The sequence below is a fragment of the Coregonus clupeaformis genome, chromosome 11, assembly GCF_020615455.1.
Source record: "Coregonus clupeaformis isolate EN_2021a chromosome 11, ASM2061545v1, whole genome shotgun sequence".
Taxonomy (NCBI): domain Eukaryota; kingdom Metazoa; phylum Chordata; class Actinopteri; order Salmoniformes; family Salmonidae; genus Coregonus; species Coregonus clupeaformis.
The window spans coordinates 14144323-14170515 of record NC_059202.1 but is presented as its reverse complement, the minus strand read 5'-3'; the positions used below and the strand labels follow the sequence as shown (position 1 = coordinate 14170515).

General features: G+C 45.8%; 1 protein-coding gene across 1 annotated transcript in view; it reads left to right on the top strand.

Moving 5' to 3' along the window:
• The first annotated feature begins 7205 nt into the window (after nucleotides 1-7205).
• The window catches only part of LOC121576613 (transmembrane protein 266-like), an 89315-nt gene continuing 70327 nt past the window's right edge, over nucleotides 7206-26193 (top strand). Inside the window, 2 exon segments of the mRNA XM_041889881.2 lie at nucleotides 7206-7767; nucleotides 9652-9751. Coding sequence (XP_041745815.2) covers nucleotides 9738-9751 — 14 coding nt within the window. The 5' untranslated portion in view covers nucleotides 7206-7767; nucleotides 9652-9737.

Sequence of the window (26193 nt, the reverse complement as noted above, 5' to 3'; positions counted from 1 at the left end):
TCAAAAGGACGTTTGTTTTAAAGTGTCTGTCCTATATCTGAGAGATATAAGAAAGATCAGGAAATTATTATATATCTTTTTTTCCCCATATTTAACAACAAAAAGTTGGCACTAAACTACTTCCATATGTACTTCCATATTTTTTTAACTGGTACCGGGCTACCTTCAGACGAGTCTTGTGAGGCTTGTGGGGGGTCGTAGAGCAAAATGGAGAAAACCATCGTGTTCGTGAAAGTCTCATCTTTCCATCAAGTCGTGAAACCGTTCGGACGCTACAGACGTTTTTGTGAGAAGACCGTTTTTCGGGATGTCTCATGGTCTGACAACACCGCTGTAGCTCGGCCACCTTCCACCGCAGATGTGTAAGGCCGTCATTGGCGGATGTGGTGGATTGAGATGCAGCCCAAAACAGATATCTCTAGCTTAAACAGATGGATTTTGATGGGGATGTTGTTATTATGCTAATTAGATGTCCGCTTTCTTTCTTTAAAAATTCACAGAATGTTACATTAAGTTGTGGGAACAGTCTGGTGGGAACATTGTGGGGACATCACAAAATATATGTTCCCAAAACACAAAAACTGTCCAGTTGTGCAGATGATTCTACAATGTTTCTTTTAGGGTGCAAAAAACATTCACTTGATATTACAAGAACGTTCCCAGAACACATTTTGTCTGTTCTTTAAAGGTTCCCAGAAAGTTTCATTAGGTTGTGGAAACAGTCTGGAGGGAACATTGTGGGGACATCACAAACGATATGTTCCCAAAACACCAAAACTGTCCAGTTGTGCAGATCATTCTACAATGTTTATTTTAGGGTACAAAAAACATTCCCCTGATGTTATAAGAACGTTCCCAGAACAAATGTTTTTCTGTTCTTTAAAGGTTCCCAGAATGTTTAATTAGGTTGTGGTAACATTGTGGGGACATGACAAGAGATATTGTATGTTCCCAAAACGCAATAACTGTCCAGTTGTACTGGCATTCAGACAATGTTTGTATCAGGGTGCACAAAACATTCCTTTGATGTTGCAAGAATGTTGACGAAACAACCTTTCTGAGTTATTTTAAGGTTCCCAGAACATGTAATTAGGTTGTGGGAACATTGTGGGTACATTACAAAAGATAGGTTTCCAAAACACAAAATATGCCCAGTTGTGATGACAATCATACAATGTTTAACCTCTACGGGATCGGTGTCCCGTATACGGGACGGTTGAGCTAACGTGCCCTAATGTGAATAGCATGACTGTTGTAAGTAACAGCAAACTTTCCAGGACATAGACATGTCTTAAATGGGCAGAAAGCTTAAATTATTGTTAATCTAACTGCACTATCCAATTTACAGTAGCTATTACAGTGAAAAAATACCATGCTATTGTTTGAGGAGAGTGCACAACAACAACAAAAATTATCACGGCAACTGGTTTGATACATTCACCTCTGAAGGTAAATAATGTACTTACATTCAGTAATCTTGCTCTGATTTGTCATCCTAAGGGTCCCAGAGATAAAAATGTAGCATAGTTTTGTTTGATAAAATCCATTTTTATATTCAAATGTAGGAACTGGGTTCTACAGTTTGAACCCCTGCTGGCTCTGGCTCCACACCCACCCCGCCCGGCCATCTAGATGTGTGAAAGTTAGTGTATACGCTAATGATCCATCATGTTTCACATTCCTAGGAGTGTGTATATGTACATTTTGTATTACCATATCATTTTTGTATGTTCTCTATAGTTATGTACTTGAAAATGTATCAATTGACCAATTCGGCACATTTGGCCAGACAGTCCAGTATTGCAATGCTTCACTTGATCAATCTGAAACTTTGCACACACACCGCTGCCATCTAGTGGCCAAAATCTACATTGTGCTTGAACTGCAATATTATATTGTGGCCTTTCTCTTGCATTTCAAAGATGATGGAACAAAAAAATGATAGAAAACGCATGTTTTTTTGTTTGTATTATCTTTTACCAGATCTAATGTGTATTATTCTCCTACATTCATTTCACATTTCCACAAACTGCAAAGTGTTTCCTTTCAAATGGTATCAAGAATATGCATATCCTTGCTTCAGGTCCTGAGCTACAGGCAGTTAGAGCAGTCATTTTAGGCAAAATTTTAAAAAAAGGGTCAGATCCTTAAGAGGTTAAGTTAACTTGCACAGGAAATTCCCTTAATGTTGTGAGAATTAAAATAGTCAGTTTTTACGACGTTGATAGCATATTTGTTTTAGGTTTAACATAATATTCCATTGATGTTCACGCAATACACATTTTACCTTGTCTTGGAGGTGCTCAGAACATTTCAAGAATATTCAGAAAATATTTACATGCATTCGGAAAGCATTCAGACCCCTTCCGTTTTTCCACATTTTGTTACGTTACAGCCTTATTCTAAAACGGATTAAATAAATAAAAATCCTCATCAACCTTCACACAATACCCCATAATGACAAAGCAAAAACAGGTTTTTAGAAATTTTAGCAAATTAATAAAAAATAAAAAACTGAAATACCTTATTTACATAAGTATTCAGACTCTTTGCTATGAAAAGAGATAATCATCCTTGAGATGTTTCTACAACTTGATTGGAGTCCACTTGTGGTAAATTAAATAGATTGGACATGATTTGGAAAGGCACACACCTATCTATATAAGGTTGACAGTGCATGTCAGAGCAAAAACCAAGCCATGAGGTCAAAGGAATTGTCCGTAGAGCTCCGAGACAGGATTGTGTCGAGGTACAGATTCTGCAGCATTGAAAATCCCCAAGAACACAGTGGCCTCCATCATTCTTAAATGGAAGAAGTTTGGAACCACCAAGACTCTTCCTAGAGCTGGCCACCCGGCAAAACTGAGTAAGGGCCTTTGTCAGGGAGGTGACCAAGAACCTGATGGTCACTCTGACAGAGCTCTAGAGTTCCTCTGTGGAGATTGGAGAACCTTCCAGAAGGACAACCATCTCTGCAGCACTCCACCAATCAGGCCTTTATGGTAGAGTGGCCAGACGGAAGACACTCCTCAGTAAAAGCCACATGACAGCGATCTTGGAGTTTGCCAAAAGGCACCTAAAGGGGACTCTCAGACCATGAGAAACAAGATTCTCTGGTCTGATGAAACCAAGATTAAACTCTTTGGCCTGAATGCCAAGCGTCACGTCTGAAGGAAACCTAGCACCATCCCTACAGTGAAGCATGGTGGTGGCAGCATCATGCTGTGGGGATGTTTTTCAGCGGCAGGGATTGGGAGACTAGTCAGGATTGAGGCAAAGATGAACGGAGCAAAGTACAGAGAGATCCTTGATGAAAACCTGCTCCAGAGCGCTCGGGACCTCAGACTGGGGTGAAGGTTCACCTTCCAACAGGACAATGACTCTCAGAACACAGCTAAGACAATGCAGGAGTGGCTTCGGGACAAGTCTCTGAATGTCCTTGAGTGGCCCAGCCAGAGCCCGGACTTGAACCCGATCTAACATCTCTGAAGAGACCTGAAAATAGTTGTGCAGCAACGCTCCCCATCCAACCTGACAGAGCTTGAGAGGATCTGCAGAGAAGAATGGGAGAAACTCCCCAATTGCAGGTGTGCCAAGCATGTATCGTCATACCCAAGAAGACTCGAGGCTGTAATCGCTGCCAAAGGTCCTTCAACAAAATACTGAGTAAAGGGTCTGAATACTTATGTAAATGTGATATTTCTGTTTTTTTAAAATAGAAATTAAGACAATTTCTAAAAACCAGTTTTTGCTTTGTGATTATGGGGTATCGTGTGTACAGTCGTGGTCATAAGTTTTGAGAATGACACAAATACTAATTTTCACAAAGTCTGCTGCCTCAGTTTTGATGATGGCAATTTGCATATACTCCAGAATGTCATGAAGAGTGATCAGATACATTTCAATTAATTGCAAAGTCCCTCTGTTATGGATACAGGTATCCTGTATGTGTTTTTGTGTTTTTCCTCTCCTTCTGCCCTAATCACAGGTGTCTTTTGTGTTCCTGATTGGTGGTCGTTGGGGTGTCCCACCTGTCCGACATCCGTTTGTTTGCTGATTGCTGAGGTGGACCAATCAGTGGACATTCCTCTGCATTGCACCACCTGTTTCTGGTTTTTCACTCACACCTCCCATTGTTTTAAAAGCCAGTCAGTTGTGTTTGTTGAAAGATACTATTTTTGTATGTGAGTATGGATACTGTGGTGTCCTGTTTTTTGTGTACTCACTCATTTGCTGGTTACTCTGTATGGTATCTATGTTGTGTGTTTCTGGGAAAAGGGGGATTTAGCAAGTTGCCCTTGGGCATACATTACCCGTAGGAAGAACATTGTCTAAAAACACTAGTTAGACCTGAGCGGACCACCCACTGTAATTTGTGTATGGTTAGCAGTAGCTTAGCGGTTCTTGAGGCAGGCAAGATCAGTTTAGTTTTTTTTAACATTATTGTTTCATTCCTTGGGTCCTGCTCAGCCCTTTTTCCCAAACCTTTACCGTGTGTTCACAATAAACCTTTTTGTGTTTGACGGTAATTTATGGTTGTCGGTGTATTTTTGTTCTCACTGTTTCCATGTCACGATTCTAATTTGCATGAGTTATGTTACGGGTCTCTTTTTCATCCACCCTAGACTTTTAAAGCCACGGGGTTCGTAACACCCTCTTTGCCATGAAAATGAACTTAATCCCAAAAAAAACATTTCCACTGCATTTCAGCCCTGCCACAAAAGGACCAGCTGCCATCATGTCAGTGATTATATCGTTAACACAGGTGAGAGTGTTGACGAGGACAAGGCTGGAGATCACTCTGTCATGCTGATTGAGTTAGAATAACAGACTGGAAGCTTTAAAAGGAGGGTAGTGCTTGAAATCTGTTCTTCCTCTGTTAACCATGGTTACCTACAACACGTGCCGTCATCATTGCTTTGCACAAAAAGGGATTCACAGGCAAGGATATTGCTGTTAGTAAGATTGCACCTAAATCAACCATTTATCGGATCATCAAGAACTTCAAGGAGAGAGGTTCAATTGTTGGGAAGAAGGCGTCAGGGCGCCCAAGAAAGTCCAGCAAGCGCCAGGACCATCTCCTAAAGTTAATTCAGCTGCAGGATCGGGGCACCACCAGTGCAGAGCTTGCTCAGGAATGGCAGCAGGCAGGTGTGAGTGCATCTGCACGCACAGTGAGGCGAAGACTTTTGGAGGATGGCCTGGTGTCAAGAAGGGCAGCAAAGAAGCCACTTCTCTCCAGGAAAAACATCAGGGACAGACTGATATTCTGCAAAATGTACAGCGATTGGACTGCTGAGGACTGGGGTAAAGTCATTTTCTCTGATGAATCCCCTTTCCAATTGTTTGGGGCATCCGGAAAACACCTTGTCCGGAGAAGACAAGGTGAGTGCTACCATCAGTCCTGCATCATGCCAACAGTAAAGCATCCTGAGACCATTCATGTGTGGGGTTGCTTCTCTGCCAAGGGAGTGGGCTCACTCTCAATTTTGCCTAAGAACACAGCCATGAATAAAGAATGGTACCAACACATCCTCCGAGAGCAACTTCTCCCAACCATCCAAGAACAGTTTGGTGACGAACATTGCCTTTTCCAGCATGATGGAGCACCTTGCCATAAGGCAAAAGTGATAACTAAGTGGCTCGGGGAACAAAACATTGACATTTTGGGTCCATGGCCAGGAAACTCCTCAGACCTTAATCCCATTGAGAACTTGTGCTCAATCCTCAAGAGGCGGGTGGACAAACAAACCCACAAATTCTGACAAACTCCAAGCATTGATTATGCAAGAATGGGCTGCCATTAGTCAGGATGTGGCCCAGAAGTTAATTGACAGCATGCCAGGGCGGATTGCAGAGGTCTTGAAAATGAAGAGTCAACACCGCAAATATTGACTCTTTGCATAAACTTAATGTAATTGTCAATAAAAGCCTTTGACACTTATGGAATGCTTGTAATTATACTTCAGTATACCATAGTAACATCTGACAAAAATATCTCGTAACACTGAAGCAGCGAACTTTGTGAAGACCAATATTTGTGTCATTCTCAAAACTTTTGACCACGACTGTAGATTGATTGAATCTTTTTTTTTAGAATAAGGCTGTTACCTAACAAAATGTGGAAAAAGTCAAGGGGTCTGAATACTTTCCGAAGCCACTGTATATCCCCTTGTGACAAAGGGAATGGAAGCTTGTTGTGTGCAACAGGGAGTGGCAACTGATTTTTTTTTATTGTTAAAACATTTCTAGCTTGTCTGTCTATGGGTAACAGGGTTGAAGTGTTATGCTCAACATGCTCAGTGTTCCACCTCAAAACACTATTAGATGTTCAATATTTATTTTGATTTTAAAAAATGAATAATTTCAGCATATTATAACGAGAGTCCAGTTCTCATAATAGGGTTGACCTTAAAATGAGGGACAGACTTAAATGAATCACTAATCACATGAAATAGATAATCTCCAGAAATGACTTTGTCAAAGCAACAAAATACCTAGGACTTTACAGTGATGGTGAAACGTGGTGAAATTTGGGGATTAACATTTTACTGCAGTGGGCCACACAGATCGTTTCTTGGTAGTCTTAAACAAATCTACTTTGAAACAAAAGTATACACCTCACACACATGGTTATGGGCTTAAAAAAAGAAGACACCTGTACCATGTCAGATGTAGAGTTGAAATGTTTTCAATTTTGAGTGTGCATCCCAATATTACACTTATATACATCACAGAAGACTGAAATATAACAAAACTGTTTGACATAGAAACACCAGATTTTCGGCAGTTTGTTTTAAATAATGTTTATTTATGAAATTCTGAAAAATATTAATAACATTCCACCCATTGGGCCACTAGGTTATTTGACTGCAGAAAAGGGGTCTACGTGGGTTAGAATCTTCCTTGAAGTGAGGCAGGGTTGATGGAGGGGCATGTCAAAATGCTGCATTTTGGCACTTTTGCAAGCCTTCATTCATATTAAAAATCTGATTTTTTTAAATTATCCATGTGGTCTATATTAAAGGGCACTTCATTTAATATAACCGTTTTTTTATTCACTTCAATAGTGGTGCACAATTTCTACTTAAAATATCAAAGGGACGCAAAAGTAACTCATTTCATGGAACTACCAGTGACATGCGTCAAAGTAGCCTTTGACCATTCAGGAACTGGAACTGTATGTTGTCCTGCTATCACTGCGATGTTATCGCGAGGAACACTGATGATGCTGCTGGGGGTGGGTGGCATGAAAAAGCTCTTTATGACTGCCATAACGTCAATTATTTCGGATTTTGATCTCACATTTCATTGTGAGATATAGTTTGTTGCCTCGCATCTGTGGATGACGCAAGATCACAATTTCAGCACCTGGACAGTTCCTGGTCATGAACCTATACTGGGCACTTGGAGACCCTAACGTGATCATGGGGAAACCATGTGAGCAGGCGCGATTTGTTCACTAGAATGCCCTCCTTCCGTTACAAAGATGTCATTATCTGAATATGTGAATAGTGGTGGACATTTTAATAGCATCTTCGGGAAGGATGATGCTTGCAGTAAGGATCAGGCTTTTTCATTGTGCCCTGTATTCTAAGCAGCAGCACGGGTGCTTGGCCAATGCAAATCTGGAGAGGATAGCATCAGCCTACACACAGCAAGAACCGAGCCTCGCTCACACTGATCATCGACAAGGGATACATTACCATCAACATTAGGAGGGCATGGGAGTCACGACCATACTTTCAACAATGTAGAGCTTAAAAGGTATGTTTATTTGTCAGAATAGCATATTTATTAATTATTTTGATACTTCCCGCCTGTGACTTCCCCTGCTTCATCCATTCCTTCCGTCTTTCTTTATTGGCGTCTCAATGGCCACAATAATTGTCTTATTCCGTGCTGTATTTTTTTTTATTGCACTATTGATTGGTATGCTAAATTATCAGAAAAACATATAATATAGCCTACTATTTATAGTAGCTTCTGTGTAGTAGCAACCTATATATCTGTTGTTCCACGTGCTTTGAACCAGAATAACAGTCATTGTAGAAAGCTGTCCAAAGCCTTGTGTGTGAAGAATCATGGAGACATAATAGCCTTTATATGTTTAGCAGGGATCAATGTTGTCAAGTCTTTGAGGTAGAACCCTGTGTTTGTTGGCGGAACATCGAATGTAGGATATATATTGGGTTCTGACTGAGGAGGTGGATACTGAAATGTAGACAGAAGGCTGTAACTGAGAATATTGGGAAGTGAAGGGATTGGATGATATGAAATGGTTGCCTTGATGTATGTCATAACCTGTGCACACCGTTTGAAAATCAAGTAATTAATGCCTTTATGGGGGAATACAAGAGCTACTGTATGTTGGAGAACAACATGGATATCTGGCAACAATTCATTTACAGCCTGATAGAGAGATATTTTATTTTGATGATCAGTATAGAGTAGTGTAAGTATTTACTAAAGTCTTGGAATTGGTGGATGTTTTATTCAATATATATTCTACCTATTTCCTGAGCGCTTACCTTAAATAACTACCTTGTCTGATGGGTTGTCAAGTCCAGTCCTTGACCTATGGCCACATCCAGGAACTGGGATTGACTGATTTCTTTAAAAATAAGAACAGCAACTCCAATGCTTTCATACAGCAACTCCAATGCTTTCTATTTCACTCACTGTCTTTTCTGCACAGCAATAACAACCTTTCCACCACATTGCCTGTGCTGTGACCATATTTCCTATACGTGCCAGTTTTTTCTTGGGCAGTGATGCAATATTACACTCTAGCCCTTGAATGACCTGTGCTGTATTACATTCTGTTCTGCTATAGGTCCAAATACTGACTCCTCATCACATCAGCTCATGTGTCTGAAGGTTTTTCCTTTGCCCTGACTTCTTACAACACTCTGCAAATGAACCTCTCCTCTCCGCCCAGCATTTAAATGGTTGATGCTTTGAGTAAACGACCTCTACAGCCCATGCTGCTTACTGATATGTGTTTATATTGCTGCTGACAACTTCATCAGACTTTTTAAAAGTGAGGCACTAGCACATTGAGCTTCAGTTTATACCTGCAATGTGGGGAATGCAGCTGTCTGTGCAGCGATATCCCTTTTCAAAGACTAGCGGATTGTGATTCTGTTTGGGTGAAGCCTATGTACCTGGTTGCTCTTCTCTCGTGTGTACTCTGTGGAAGCTGCTGGAATGGATTGTAATTTAAATGAACTCTTCAATGGTTCTATTTCCTATGGCAAAAAAATAAGCTCTCATCCTGCCTTACTTGTTATTCAAGTGATGTGATGTTTTTGAGCCCCTGGTGCAGAGTTAAATCTGTCACTACCAGAGGACTCACAGAGCAGGGCATATACTGTAGAAGAATGTTTATGTTCATATTCATTGATTGTTTTCATGCTATTCGGATGAATATAGATTATTTCATCTTGAATTTATATGGACAATCTTCTTTGTTTTAGGTTAATTCATAAAACAGTTAATGAACATGACATTCAAAACAAATGTTAAATAGTTTAAAGTATAATGAACAAGTGTTCATACATGAGATGTGCTTAATGCGCTGTTGTCAGAATGTGAATAGTTATGGAGAGACTATGAATAACTTCCTTGTTTTCTAACCTTTCTCCACAGGTGTGGTATGAGCTAAGTCTCTACTCTCTGCTGAAATCAGGAGTAACAATCGTGTTGACATCCATTCACAGAAACAATACAGCAACATGAGCAAGCCCCAGTAAGTAAAACATCAACGTACCAAATTAACTCTGATGTCCCTATCTGTTTAACACCATATTGTAATGCGTTTTGCGCGTCTTACCATGGCTGCCCGCTATGAACACACACAGGTTTTGCAATGGAACACCCAGCATGGCCTCAGCTGATTATGAGAACAGCCTCTTTCTATTTCCTCTTGCCCTTCCAGCCAAGGACTTTGAGTCTGAGCAGCAGGGGAGCTGAGTTAGCCTTCGCTAGGCACTCCAAGAGAACGACCACCAGTCACCAGTCTGCCTCTGCTGCAATCTCTTAGCATGCAGGAGGGGTGTTCACATGTCATCTTCTCTTAATAATAATTACTCTGTGTGGTCCCCAAGACAGCCCCTGCATCCTGATGACAGCCCTGGTTATGGCCAAGTAAGGGGAGGGAGGGAGATGGTGGGTGACGTGGGAGGGAAATGAGGGGGAGGTGGGAGGGAGATAGGGGGTGAAATGGCAAGGGGAGATGAAAACACTGTGGGACAATATACTGGCCAATGGGCGACAAACAGAATTGTGATATGTTTTCTGGTTAACACTGAGGCGTGAATTAATGCAGTCGGTCCTCAGCAACACCCTGGTGAAATGACAGATGGGAAATCCTTGTGTTGTGTGATCACGTCTGCGGAGCTGTTTTCACCACTGTGAAAACAGCTACACTACTTTAAATCATCTCTCCCTTTCTGTGGTGTATTTCTGCTCACACTAAGAGTAACAGGAGTCAGAGATGGGAAAATAGTTATAAGATATAAGCTCCCTGTAAGTGGACAGATTTATCATATATTTAACATACAGTTTAAATTTGAACATGTTAAAGTTGTAAAATATTTTATTGATTGACGCAAACCAGTGAAGAAAATGTACTTACAAAAAGAAGAAAGAACTGCATTGCCTTTTCGAACTTCATCCAATAATATAATTTTCCACATTCAATTATATTGAATAAACTAGCTGTAGGCTCTTCTCATTGCAAATGGTTTATGCTGGGATACTGAAAAGTATACTGTAACAATAGTGGTTGGGGCCTCCCGAGGGGCACAGCAGTCTATGGCACTGCATCGCAGTGCTTGAGGCGTCACTACAGACCCGGGTTCGATCCCGGGCTGTGTCGCAGCAGGCCGCGACCGGGAGGCCCATGAGGCGGCGCACAATTGGCACAGCGTCGTCCGGGTTAGGGGAGGGTTTGGCCAGCCGGGATGTCCTTGTCCCATCGCACTCTAGCGACTCCTGTGGCAGGCCGGGCGCATGCACGCTGACACGGTCGCCAGTTTTACTGTGTTCCCTCTGACACATTGGTGCGGCTGGCTTCCGGGTTAAGCGAGCAATGTTTCAAGAAGCAGTGTGGCTTGGCAGGGTTGTATTTCGGAGGATGCATGGCTCTCGACCTTCACCTCTCCCGAGTCTGTATGGGAGTTGCAGTGATGGGACAAGACTGTAACTACCAATTGGGGAGAAAAAAGGGGTAAAAGGTTAAACAAATTAAATTAAAAATAGTGGTTGGTTGTGGTTGGTTGCCCTAGCACTACACAGCTGATTCAAATAATCAACTAATCATCAAGCTTTGATAATTTGAATCAGTTGTGTAGTGTTAGGGCAAAAAATAAAACATGCACCCCTTGGGGTCCCGAGGACCAAGTTTGGGAAATGCTGGGTTGGTGTGTGCGTTGGTATGTGCGGCAGGTAGCCTAGAGGTTAGAGCGATGGGCAGGTAACCGAAAGGTCACATTTCACTGCACCTATCTGTATGTGACAATAAAACATATATTTTTTTTATGTAGTAAGGCCGTTCTCTTTCTCCGGGCCCTATTCCGAGTTGTTTGTACATTTCGTTCCATTCAGAGAGTACACTATAATAATAATAATAATATGCCATTTAGCAGACGCTTTTATCCAAAGCGACTTACAGTCGTGCGTGCATACATTTTTTTGTGTATGGGGGGTCCCGGGGATCGAACCCACTACCTTGGCGTTACAAGCGCCGTGCTCTACCAGCTGAGCTACAGAGGACCACTACACACCAGTCATGTGTGTTTAAAACAGGTCAGCTAACATTGACTGTAACTAACCTCTGTGGTCACGTGAGTCCCTGCCACAGAGCAGTTAATCACTCTGTCTCGATCCTATGTCTCGATCCTGTCTCATTACAACAAGATGTGCTGATGAGCGGGTTACCGTTTTAGCAGAGTGTATCCACAGTTGGCTCACAAATGGGAAGTTTAAAACTCAGACAGATTATGTTACATGACATTAAATAACATTATGGGTGGCAGGTAGCCTAGCAGTTAAAAGCGTTGGGCCATTATTGTAAAGGTTGCTAGTTCGATTCCCCGAGCTGACTAGGTGAAAAGTCTGTAGATGTACCCTTGAGCAAGGCACCTAACCCTAATCACTCCTGTAAGTTGCTCTGGATAAGAGCGTCTGCTAAATGACTAAAATGTTTGCACATTTTGCAGGCAGATGTATACAGGGCTTCTAACCATAAGTTCCATGGGGCATTTACTGAAGCAACAAGGCTACTACGACCAACAACATTAGTCAGAAATACAGCACCAGTGTGAATACTAGAATCCACACAGCTCCTCAAAACAGGTTTCCAAGAAGGTTGAGTTTTAAACTAACAGTCTATCTTCACATTATAGTATTAGTTACTGTATATTGTCCATTAAATAGTATGTTACATATGTAATACCATGTTAAAACCATGTATTAGAAACACTTACTGACTTGTTGGAAAGATGGCATCCTATGACGGTGCCATGTTGAAAGTCACTTTGCTCTTCAGTAAGCCATTCTACTGCCAATGTTTGTCTATGGAGATTGCATGGTTGTGTGCTCAATTTTATACACCTGTCAGCAACAGGTGTGGCTGAACTAGCCGAATCCACTAAATTGAAGGGGTGTCCACATACTTTTGCATATATAGTGTATGTAGCTTAAAGTTGTGTATGTGCATTTCTTTTTGCAATAGAGATGATGACACTACAATGATACACATTTACAATAGGCCTATATGTAAAGATACATACAGCCTCATGATATACAGTATATATATATATATATATATATATATATATATATATATATATATATATATATACACACTACCGTTCAAAGGTTTGGGGTTTCGAAAGAAAAGCAATTTTTTTTGTCCATTAAAATAACATAAAATTGATCAGAAATACAGTGTAGACATTGTTAATGTTGTAGATGGCTATTGTAGCTGGAAACAGCTGATTTTTAATGGAATATCTACATAGGCGTACACAGGCCCATTATCAGCAACCATCAGTCCTGTGTTCCAATGGCACGTTGTGTTTGCTAATCCAAGTTTATCATTTTAAAAGGCTAATTGATCATTAGAAAACCCTTTTGCAATTATGTTAGTGGCTGCTGAAAACTCTGTATTTAGCGCCATCCACCATTCCTTCAATTCTGACCAGTTTCCCAGTCCCTGCCGATGAAAAACATCCCCACAGCATGATGCTGCCACCACCTGTCAGGGCGACGTGTATGCGGTAGGCGAAGTCAAGAGCAGGACACCGAGCTACTGGCAGAACTTTTACTAGATACAGTGCAACAAAACAAAGTACACTGGCAACCTCGAACAGCGAGGGAAAATAACAAAACCCGCACACAAGGGCAACTGCTGCAAAGACAAAAACAATAACGCACAATGCACAATGAGACACAGAGGGTATTAAAGGGAACACAATCAAACATAATGGGAAACAGGTGTACACAATAAAGACTAAACAAGACAAACACCGAAACATCGATCGGCAGCAGCTAGTACTCCGGGGACGACGAACGCCGAAGCCTGCCCGAGCAAGGAGGAGGAGCAGCCTCGGCTGAATCCGTGACAGTACCCCCCCCTTGACGCGCGGCCCCAGCCGTGCGCCGACCCCGGCCTCGGGGACGGCCAGGAGGACGCGGAGCAGGGCGAGTCGGATGACTCCGGTGGAAATCCCTCAACATGGAGGGATCTAGGATGTCCCTCCTAGGGACCCAGCACCGTTCCTCTGGACCGTACCCCTCCCACTCCACGAGATACTGCAGGCCCCCCTTCCGACTCCTCGAATCCAAGATGGAACGGACTGAGTACGCCGGAGCCCCCTCGATGTCCAGTGGGGGCGGAGGGGCCTCTCGTACCTCACTCTCCTGGAGTGGACCAGCTACTACCAGCATGAGGAGAACGAGGGGTTAATGCGGTAATTAATGGGCAGTTGTAACCTATAACATACCTCGTTCAATCTCCTCAGGACTTTGAATGGCCCCACAAACCGCCGACCCAGCTTCCGGCAGGGCAGACGAAGGGGCATGTTTCGGGTCGAGAGCCATACCCGATCTCCCGGTGCATACACCGGAGTGTCACGATTTAACTGGATATGAACCCAAATGCAGACAACTACACCGAGCCAGAGAAGGTTTAACAGGTTTATTTACAAAGTTCAATTGTCCAGGTTTCCAAAAATAGGGGAAGAGCAAGTCCAGGTCTACAGGGAGGGTAACAGATCCAGGTTCTGAGCAGGAGTGGTACCGTAACGTCCTAGTGTCCGTGGTGAGTCCAAAAGGGATGGTGGTGGCAGGAGTCAGGTTCCAATAATATGGTCGTCTTGACTATGATCTGACGATGAGTGGCAAGTTTGACCGGGTCTTTAAGGCTGAGGTGATTATGGTGAATGAGCTGCAGCTGGAACCCTGACTCCCGCACACCAGACTTCACTCCTGCAATCAAGAACAGACAGAGGGGAGGGGGAGAGCAGAGAGAGAGCTACCTAGCAGCAGTAGGCCTAACAGTACCCCCCCTCTACGGACGCCACCCGGCGGCCGACAGGGTTTATCAGGATGTAACCTATGAAAATCACGGACCAGAGCAGGATCCACAATGAAGCTCCTGGGAACCCAGGAACGTTCCTCAGGACCATAACCCTCCCAATCCACCAGGTACTGGAAACCACGACCCCGGCGGCGAACATCCAGAAGTCGCCGGACAGTGTAGACAGGACCCCCACCCACGATCCTGGGCGGAGGAGGGGGACGAGAGGGCGGGCACAGAGGGCTAACAGACACAGGCTTAATCTGGGACACATGAAAAGTGGAATGAACCCGTAGGGAGGCAGGAAGCTGTAGTTTAACCGCGCAGGGGTTAACAATAGACAGTATTTTGAACGGTCCTATAAAACGCGGCGCCATCTTCTTAGATTCCACTTTCAATGGAAGATCACGTGACTTAAGCCATACCTCTTGACCAGGAGAGTAACCGGGAGCCTGGGACCGGTGACGGTTGGCTTGCCTCTGCATGTACGACGAAGCTCGGGACAGAGCTACCCTGGCCTTCCTCCAGACCTTGAAGGACCTTGTGGTCCTCTGTAGCTCAGCTGGTAGAGCACGGCGCTTGCAACGCCAAGGTAGTGGGTTCGATCCCCGGGACCACCCATACACAAAAATGTATGCACGCATGACTGTAAGTCGCTTTGGATAAAAGCGTCTGCTAAATGGCATATTATTATTTTGAAGCAGCGGCGCATGTGGGACTGCACCGAGGGTACCGCCAGTTCCCTCTCTTGAGAAGGGAACAGGGGAGGTTGATAACCCAGAGCACACAGAAAGGGAGACAAACCAGAGGAAGCGTTAGTCAAGGTGTTATGAGCATATTCCACCCAGGGGAGCATGGAGCTCCATGACCCAGGGTTAGACCCTGTGACAGAGCGGAGAGCGGTCTCCATCTCCTGGTTCGCTCTCTCGGCTTGCCCGTTGGTCTGGGGGTGATATCCAGAGGACAGGCTGGATGTGATGCCCAAAGCTTTACAGAAAGCTTTCCATACCTGGGAGACAAACTGGGGACCCCTGTCAGAGACAATATCAGTGGGTAGACCATGAGAGCGGAACACATGTTCAACCAAAATATCAGCCATTTCTCTGGCAGTGGGCAGTTTAGGTAGGGCCAAAAAATGAGCAAACTTAGAAAAACGATCAATCACAGTAAGAATGACAGTCTTTCCAGACGAGGGGGGAAGTCCAGTGACAAAATCCAATGCAATGTGGGACCAGGGCCGGCTGGGTATTGGCAGAGGTCGTAGATGACCAGCGCTGGCCTGGGTGGAGTTCTTACTTCGTGCACATACCGTACAAGCAGCAATGAAGGCTCGAGTGTCCGTCTCCATCCTGGGCCACCAGAACTTCCGTCGCAAAAATTCAAGGGTCCGAGTAACTCCAGGGTGACAGGTAAGGGGAGACGAGTGAGCCCACTGAAGTACCTGGGAGCGAACAGACTCAGGGACAAACAACCGGTTAGGAGGAACGCTCCCAGGGTCAGCTTGTAGATGTTGAGCCTGTCTAACAATCCCTTCGATGTCACATGTAATGGCAGCAATACTGCAGGTAGGAGGCAAGATGGGTTCAGGGTTACTACCAGTATCAACAGCAGAATGAACACGAGACAGGGCGTCAGGCTTGACGTTGCGTGACCCAGGACGGTAAGACAGAGAAAAATTGAATCTCCCAAAAAATTGTGCCCACCTGGCTTGACGGGGATTGAGCTGCTTCGCTGACTGGATGTAAGCAAGATTTTTATGATCCGTCCAGACGATGAAGGGTTGTTCCGCCCCCTCCAACCAATGCCGCCACTCCTCGAGAGCCATCTTAACGGCGAGCAGTTCACGATTGCCCACATCATAATTCCTCTCTGCCTGAGAAAGTTTCCGTGAAAGAAAAGCACAGGGATGCAGTTTGTTATCTTCAGGTGAACGTTGTGACAACACCGCACCTACCCCAGTGTCGGATGCATCCACCTCCACGACAAACTGGCGGTCGGGGTCAGGCTGCATCAGAATGGGAGCCGAGGCGAAGCGATGTTTCAGCTCTTCGAACGCTGATTCGGCCCCTTCATTCCAAGCGAACGGTAGTGAGATGGAGGTGAGAGCGGTGAGTGGCGCAGCAATGCGGCTGTAGTCCTTGATGAACCTCCTGTAGAAGTTCGCAAACCCCAGGAATCGTTGAAGTTGTTTGCGGGTGGAGGGGGCTGGCCAGTCCGTGACAGCAGAGATCTTGGCTGGGTCCATCCGCAACTCCCCCCTGAGCTATTATGTAACCCAAAAAAGAGGTTTCAGACACATGAAATTCACATTTCTCCATCTTCACAAATAGTTTGTTCTCCAACAACCTTTGCAACACCTGGCGCACATGCAGTTCATGTTCCTGGGAGGACTCTGAGAAAATCAGGATATCATCCAGATAGACAAAAACAAAACGATTCAACATGTCCCGAAGGACATCATTCACTAGTGCCTGGAAAACAGCAGGGGCATTAGACAAACCAAAAGGCATAACCAGATACTCAAAATGTCCCAAGGGTGTGTTGAAGGCAGTCTTCCATTCATCACCTTTACGAATGCGCACCAGGTGATACGCATTTCGTAGATCCAGTTTCGTAAAGATAGTCGCACCATGAAGGAGGGGAAAAGCAGAATTAATTAAAGGCAGATAATATTTGTTCTTAATGGTGATGTTGTTAAGTCCACGGAAATCAATACAGGGTCTGAGGGTCTTATCCTTCTTTCCAACAAAAAATAATCCCGCTCCTACAGGTGACGAGGAAGGACGAATAATACCTGCCGCCAAGGAGTCCCGAATGTAGTTCTCCATAGCCTCCGTCTCCGGGCGGGAGAGATTGTACAGGCGACTGTTAGGGAGAGGGGCTCCTGGCTGGAGGTCAATGTCGCAGTCGTATGGCCGGTGAGGAGGAAGAGAAGTAGCTCTGTGTTTGCAGAAAACGGATGCCAGGTCATGATACACGTCAGGGACAGCAGAGAGATCCATGGACTCCAGTGGAGGTTGAGGCACAGTGCTGGCAGGGGTCTGAGCAGAACACAAACAGTTCACATGACAAAATGTGCTCCATGAAACAATTTTACCTGTCACCCAATCAATGTGTGGATTGTGTCTTATGAGCCAGGGGATACCAAGGACCAGGGGGGTCTGTGGGCAGTCAATTATGTGAAATTGAATGTTCTCCTGATGATTACCCGACACTCTGAGACAAACAGGAACAGTCTGATGAGTAATACGGGTCAACAATTGTCCACTTAGACCCTTAGCCTGCAGCGGACGGTCCATAGGAACAGTCTCTAAATCCATTTGTTGAGCCAACTCTCGATCCAAAAAGCTTTCATCGGCACCAGAGTCAACCAGCGCACTAACAGGGAAATTCTGGGACTGCCACTGGAGGGATGCCTGGAGCAGAATGCGGGGAGAAGAGGAAGAATCCGCTGCTCGGCTCACCAAAACTTCTCCCATTAATGATGAGCCGGCCCTTTTCCCCGGACGAACTGGGCAGGAAGGAACGAAATGACCAGCTTCTCCACAATACAGGCAGACCCGAGCCTGAATACGACGTGCACGCTCCTCTGAGGACAACCGTGCACGACCCACCTCCATTGCTTCGGGTTCAGTGCTCCTAGTATCGACTCGGGAAGACTCGGCCTTCTCCGTAGGGAAGAGGCGGGGAGGAGTTGGTTGACGACAGACAGGTTGCTTGGAACTAACACTCCTCTCCCGGCGGCGCTCCCCGAATCCGATTATCCAACCTGATGGTGAGTGAAATAAGATTATCCAGCGTAGGCGATTCATCATATGACACCAATTCATCTTTCAAAGTCTCAGACAAAGCATTAATGAACACTCCTTGTAATGCCTCGTCATTCCAACCACTCACTGCCGCTAAAGTCCGAAACTCCACTGCCATCTCCGCCACACTGCGAGACCCCTGCCGAAGAGAAAACAACCGTTTAGCAGCCTCCTTGCCCCGTACGGGGTGGTCGAAAACCTTCCTCATCTCAGTGGTGAAGGCAACGTAAGCGTTGCAAATGTCCGACTGACTCTCCCAGACCTCGGATCCCCAGGAACGAGCGAAACCGCTAGTAGAGTTGATAAGGTAGGCAATACGGGCTCTTTCTGAGGCGTAGATGAGGGGCTGTTGTTCAAACTCTAACGAGCATTGAGTCAAAAAATCACCACAGGTTCCCATGTTCCCGTCATAGCGCTCTGGAGCAGGAACAAAAGGCTCTCTGATCTGGGCTGGAGGAGCAGGAAAAACAGGCGGAGCAGGAGAAGGAGCAGTTTGTATGCCATGAACGAGGGGTGCATTATTAACTTGGGTAGTAAGGGCAGACACTTGATTGGTGAGTAATTGAACCTGATTAAGCAGCATCTGACTGTTCTCAGAAATAGTCTTAAACAAAGTATCATGTTGGCCAAGTAAAATGCCCTGATTGGCTATGGCAGTCCGAATTTGAGTGCACTCTGGGGTGGTATCCGAGCTACTGTCTGCTGGGTTCATGTTGGTCAGATCATACTGTCACGATTTAACTGGATATGAACCCAAATGCAGACAACTACACCGAGCCAGAGAAGGTTTAACAGGTTTATTTACAAAGTTCAATTGTCCAGGTTTCCAAAAATAGGGGAAGAGCAAGTCCAGGTCTACAGGGAGGGTAACAGATCCAGGTTCTGAGCAGGAGTGGTACCGTAACGTCCTAGTGTCCGTGGTGAGTCCAAAAGGAAGGTCCAGTAGTGGAAAGCAGGATGGTGGTGGCAAGAGTGAAGCGGAGGCAGGAGTCAGGTTCCAATAATATGGTCGTCTTGACTATGATCTGACGATGAGTGGCAAGTTTGACCGGGTCTTTAAGGCTGAGGTGATTATGGTGAATGAGCTGCAGCTGGAACCCTGACTCCCGCACACCAGACTTCACTCCTGCAATCAAGAACAGACAGAGGGGAGGGGAGAGCAGAGAGAGAGAGCTACCTAGCAGCAGTAGGCCTAACACGGAGCCTCACTGCGGTGGCGATCGGCGCTCGCTTTTTGCCGTCTGATCGCTCGCTGTAGATGGACATGCGCAGCGTTCCAGGTCTCCTCCGAGCGCCGAAACCACTCGTCCACCGCAGGGGCCTCGATCTGGCTCTGATGCCAAGGTGCCAGGACCGGCTGATAACCTAGCACACACTGAAAAGGTGTAAGGTTAGTTGAGGAGTGGCGAAGTGAGTTTTGGGCGATTTCTGCCCAGGGGACATATTCCGACCAGTCCTGGCAATTCCCCCTGCCGGTCCTGGCAATAGGACCTCAGAAACCTACCCACATCCTGGTTCACTCTCTCCACCTGCCCGTTACTCTCGGGGTGAAACCCTGAGGTAAGGCTAATCGAGACCCCCAGGCGTTCCATAAACGCCCTCCAGACTCTAGAGGTGAACTGGGGACCCCAATCAGACACTATATCCTCAGGTACCCTGTAGTGCCGGAAGACGTGCGTAAACAGGGCGTCAGCAGTTTGTAGGGCTGTAGGGAGACCTGGCATAGGAATGAGACGGCAGGCCTTTGAAAACCGATCCACAACGACCAAGATTGTCTTATTCCCCTGGGAGGAGGGAAGGTCCGTGACGAAATCCACCGAGAGGTGAGACCACGGTCGTTGTGGAACGGGTAGGGGTTGTAATTTCCCTCTGGGTAGGTGTCTAGGCGCCTTACACTGAGCACACACCGAGCAGGAGGAAACGTAAACCCTCACGTCCTTAGCCAAAGTGGGCCACCAGTACTTTCCACTAAGGCAGTGCGCTGTCCGTCCAATACCAGGATGGCCAGAGGAAAGTGACATGTGAGCCCAATATATTAATCGATCACGAACCTCGAGCGGCACGTACTTCCGACCCTCTGGACACTGTGGGGGAGTAGGATCGGTAAGTAACGCCCGCTCGATGTCCGCATCAACCTCCCATACCACTGGTGCCACCAGACAAGACTCCGGAAGTATGGGAATAGGCTAAATGGACCTCTCCTCTGTGTCATATAGTCAGGACAGGGCGTCTGCCTTAGCGTTCTGTGACCCTGGTCTATAGGTGAGCGTAAACACAAATCGGGTGAAAAACATAGCCCACCTAGCCTGGCGAGGGTTCAGCCTCCTCGCCGCCCGGATGTACTCCAGGTTACGATGGTCAGTCAAAATGAGAAAAGGGTGTGCCTCCACACCTTCAGGGCTTGCACCACAGCCAACAGCTCCCTGTCCCCCACATCATAATTGCGCTCCGCCGGACTGAGCTTCTTAGAAAAGAAAGCACAGGGGCGGAGTTTAGGTGGCGTACCCGAGCACTGAGACAGTACAGCACCGATCCCAGCCTCGGACGCATCCACCTCAACTTGGAACGCCAAAGAAGGATCCGGATGAGCCAGCACCGGAGCCGAGGTAAACAGGTCCTTCAGATGCCCAAAATCTCTGTCCGCCTCAGCCGACCACTGCAGACGCACCGGACCCCCCTTTAGCAGAGAGGTAATGGGAGCTGCTACCTGCCCAAAGCCCCGGATAAACCTCCGGTAGTAATTGGCAAAACCCAAAAACCGCTGCACCTCCTTCACCGTGGAGGGAGTCGGCCAATTGCGCACGGCTGAAACACGGTCAATCTCCATCTCCACCCCTGACGCGGACAACCGGTGTCCCAGGAAGGAGATGGATTCCTGGAAGAACAGACATTTCTCCGCCTTTGCATACAGGTCATGCTCCAACAGTCTACCAAGCAGCCGACGAACCAGGGACACATGCTCTGCGCGGGTAGCGGAATATATTAGAATATCATCAATATACACCACTACACCCTGTCCATGTAAGTCCCGGAAAATCTCATCCACAAACGATTGGAAGACTGAAGGAGCATTCATTAACCCGTATGGCATGACGAGGTACTCATAGTGACCCGAGGTGGTACTGAATGCTGTCTTCCACTCATCTCCCTCCCTAATGCGCACCAGGTTGTACGCGCTCCTGAGATCCAATTTTGTGAAGAATCGCGCCCCATGTAATGACTCCGTCATACTAGCAATCAGAGGGAGTGGATAGCTATATTTGATGGTGATCTGATTGAGACCACGGTAGTCAATACACGGGCGTAAACCCCCATCTTTCTTCTTCACAAAAAAGAAACTCGAGGACGCTGGGGAAGTGGACGGCCGTATGTAACCCTGTCTCAGCGATTCGGCGACATATGTTTCCATAGCCGCCGTCTCCTCCTGAGACAGAGGATACACATGGCTACGTGGAAGCGCAGCGCCTACTTTGAGGTTTATCGCACAATCCCCCTGTCGATGGGGTGGTAATTGAGTCGCCTTCTTTTTACAGAAGGCGAGAGCCAAATCGGCATATTCAGGTGGAATGTGCATGGTGGGAACTTGGTTCGGACTTTCCACCGTCGTGGCCCCTACGGAAACACCCACACACCTCCCGATACACTGATCAGACCATCCCTTGAGAGCCCTCTGTTGCCATGAAATGTTGGGGTCATGAGACGTCAACCAGGGAAGCCCCAACACCACGGGAAACGCAGGAGAGTCAATCAAATACAACCAAATTATCTCCTCATGGACCTCCTGCATTTTCATCCTGAGCGGCGCCGTGACCTCCCTAATCAACCCAGACCCCAAAGGGTGACTATCTAGGGCATGGATAGGGAAGGGCACCTCCACTGGAACTATAGGAATCCCTAACTTATGGGTGAAATGGCGGTCGATAAAATTCCCAGCTGCGCCTGAATCGACTAGCGCCTTATGCTGGGAATGAGGAGAAACCTCGGGAAACACAACTTTAATACACATATGCGCAACAGAGAGCTCTGGGTGAGTTGGGCGCCTACTCACCTGGAATGATTAATCAGTGCGTGGCCTACTGCCTCGATTCCGAGGAGACCCTCCCCAGCACCGACCAGCAGTGTGTCCTCTGCGGCCACAGTTGGTGCAGGGGACGGCCTCTCTCCTGGTCTCTCTCCTACAACCAGCACCTCCGAGCTCCATCAGGGTCGGCTCGGAAGTGCTGGGGGATGGAATGGATGGCCCCGAGTCCGGACGTCCGCGGGTAGCCAACAGGGTGTCCAGGCGAATCGACATGTCCACCAGTTGATCGAAGGTTAGGTTGGTGTCCCTGCAGGCCAATTCCCGACGCACGTCCTCCCTCAGGCTACATCTGTAGTGGTCGATGAGGGCCCTCTCATTCCATCCCGCGTTGGCAGCCAGTGTCCGGAAGTCCAGTGCGAACTCCTGCGCGCTCCTCCTCCCCTGTCGAAGGTGGAATAGACGTTCACCCGCCGCCTTACCCTCTGGTGGATGATCGAATACTGCCCTGAAGCGGCGGGTGAACTCTGCATAGTTGACTGTGTCGGCGTCTATTCCCCCCCACTCGGCGTTGGCCCACTCCAGCGCCTTGCCGGACAGACAGGAGATGAGGGCGGACACGCTCTTGTATCCCGAGGGCGCCGGGTGGATGGTTGCCAGGTAGAGTTCCACCTGGAGCAGGAAACCCTGACACCCGGCAGCTGTGCCATCATAAGCCCTCGGGAGCGAGAGCCGAATCCCACTGGACCCCGGAGATGAAGCGATGGGCCTAGCTGATGGTGGTGGTATCGTCGGAGGAGGTGTAGACCAACTTCTTCTTTCCCATCGCTCCACGGTTTTCACCACCTGTTCCATGGCGGTGCCGAGAGCCTGGATCATAGCCGCTTGTTGTTCTACGCGCTCTTCTATTGATCCAGCTGGCACCGCCGCTCCTGCTGACTCCATGTCTAATGGGTGCGTTATTCTGTCAGGGCGACGTATATGCGGTAGGCGAAGTCAAGAGCAGGACACCGAGCTACTGGCAGAACTTTTACTAGATACAGTGCAACAAAACAAAGTACACTGGCAACCTCGAACAGCGAGGGAAAATAACAAAACCCGCACACAAGGGCAACTGCCGCAAAGATCAAAACAATAACGCACAATACACAATCAAACATAATGGGAAACAGGTGTACACAATAAAGACTAAACAAGACAAACACCGAAACATCGATCGGCAGCAGCTAGTACTCCAGGGACGACGAACGCGGAAGCCTGCCCGAGCAAGGAGGAGGAACAGCCTCGGCTGAATCCGTGACACCACCATGCTTCACTGTGGGGATGGTGTTCTCGGGGTGATGAGAGGTGTTGGGTTTGCGCCAGATATAGCGTTTTCCTTGATGGCCAAAAAGCTCAATTTTAGTCTCATCTGACCAGAGTACCTTCTTCTATATGTTTGGGGAGTCTCCCACATGCCTTTTGGCGAACACCAAACGTGTTTGCTTATTTTTTTCTTTAAGTAATGGCTTTTTTCTGGCCACTCTTCTGTAAAGCCCAGCTCTGCGGAGTGTACGGCTTAAAGTGGTCCTATGGACAGATACTTTGTAGCTCCTTCAGCGTTATCTTTGGTCTCTTTGTTGCCTCTCTGATTAATGCCCTCCTTGCCTGGTCCATGAGTTTTGGTGGGTGGCCCTCTCTTGGCAGGTTTGTTGTGGTGCCATATTCTTTCCATTTTTTTAATAATGGATTTAATGGTGCTTTGTGGGATGTTCAAAGTTTCGGATATTTTTTTATAACCCAACTCTGATCTGTACTTTTACATTTACGTCATTTAGCAGACGGTCTTATCCACAACGACTTACAGTTAGTGAGTGCATACATTTGTTTCTTTTATTCTGGCCCCCCGTTGGAATCGAACCCACAACCCTGGCGTTGCAAGCACCATGCTCTAACAACTGAGCTACAGGAGGCCTACTTCTCCACAACTTTGTCCCTGACCTGTTTGGAGAGCTCCTTGGTCTTCATAGTGCTGCTTGCTTGGTGGTGCCCCTTGCTTAGTGGTGTTGCAGACTCTGGGGCCTTTCAGAACAGGTGTATATATACTGAGATCATGTGACAGATCATGTGACACTTAGATTGCACACAGGTGGACTTTATTTAACTAATTATGTGACTTCTGAAGGTAATTGGTTGCACCAGATCTTATTTAGGGGCTTCATAGCAAAGGGGGTGAATACATATGCACGCACCACTTTTCCGTTATTAATTTTTTAGATTTTTTTAAACAAGTTCTTGTTTTCATTTCACTTCACCAATTTGGACTATTTTGTGTATGTCCATTACATGAAATCCAAATAAAAATATATTTAAATTACAGGTTGTAATGCAACAAAATAGGAAAAACGCCAAGGGGGATGAATACTTTTGCAAGGCACTGTAAGTGCGTCGTTAGATGCTTTTTTGCCATCCCGTGTCACTTTATACACAGAAGATCTCCGCTAAACATAGAATCACATGGTTTATCCATCTCTCTGTGACTGCGATAACTTCAGAACAAAGTCAGCTACAAATACAAAGTTGCTTTATTTTTTAATTTTTTAATTTAACCTTTATTTAACCAGGAAGGGCTCATTGAGATTTAAAATCTCTTTTTCAAGAGCGTCCTGGCCAAGATAGGCAGCACCAAGTCATTACAAAAAATTACAGACAGACAACATGAAAAACTACAAGTAATCTAGTAAAAACCATTCATGAATTCACAAGAGTATAACAATATCAAAAACAGCAAATTAAAAACATTGACAGGTCAGGGAATCAGCCTCAAAATCCTTCATCAGAGATTTAAAAACACCAATCGGGACAAGTTCTTCCAGTTTAAAATTATTTTGTAAGGTGTTCCAAGACGATGGCGCAGAGTACATAAAATACCTTTTACCAAATTCAGTTCGGACATTTGGAACAGTTAGCAGGATAAAGTCCAGTGAACGAAGAGAGTACCCACCACATTTCTGAACAATAAAAATGCCCAAATAAAAAGGTAGAAAACCCAAAATGGCTTTGTAAATAAAAGTATACCAGTGACTGAGCCTACGAGTGACTAGAGAAGGCCAGCCAACCCTGGTATACAAAGTACAGTGGTGCGTAAGGGTTTTGCAGTTTAAAATAAATCTCAAAGTACCATGATAAAGAGTGTCAATTGATCTCAAACACTGAGCGGAAGCATTCATATATAAAATATCCCCATAGTCTAGTAAAGGCATAAATGTAGCTGATACTAGCCTCCTTCTGGCTTCAAAAGAAAAACAGGCCTTATTCCTAAAATAAAATCCCAATTTCAGCTTCAATTTTTTTGTAAGTTGTTGAATATGCAATTTAAAAGAGAGGCCGTCATCAATTAGAATTCCAAGATATTTATATGAGGTTACAACCTCAATCTCCTTGCCCTGACAGGTAGTAACAGGTGAAAGGTTCAGAGGTCTATTTCTTGCATTAGAAAACACCATTAGTTTAGTTTTGTCAGTATTGAGGATAAGCTTCAATTGACACAAGGTATGTTGAACAGTATAAAAAGCAGTTTGCAAGTTCTGGAAAGCTTTTGTAAGAGATGAGGCACAACAGTAAATAACAGTATCATCAGCATAAAAATGAAGTTGTGCATTTTGGACATTTTTGTCTAAATCATTAATATAAATAGTGAATAAGAGAGGACCAAGTACAGAGCCCTGGGGCACACCATTCAGGACAGACAATTTAACAGACATAAGCCCATCAAATTGAGTGCACTGAGTTCTATCAGA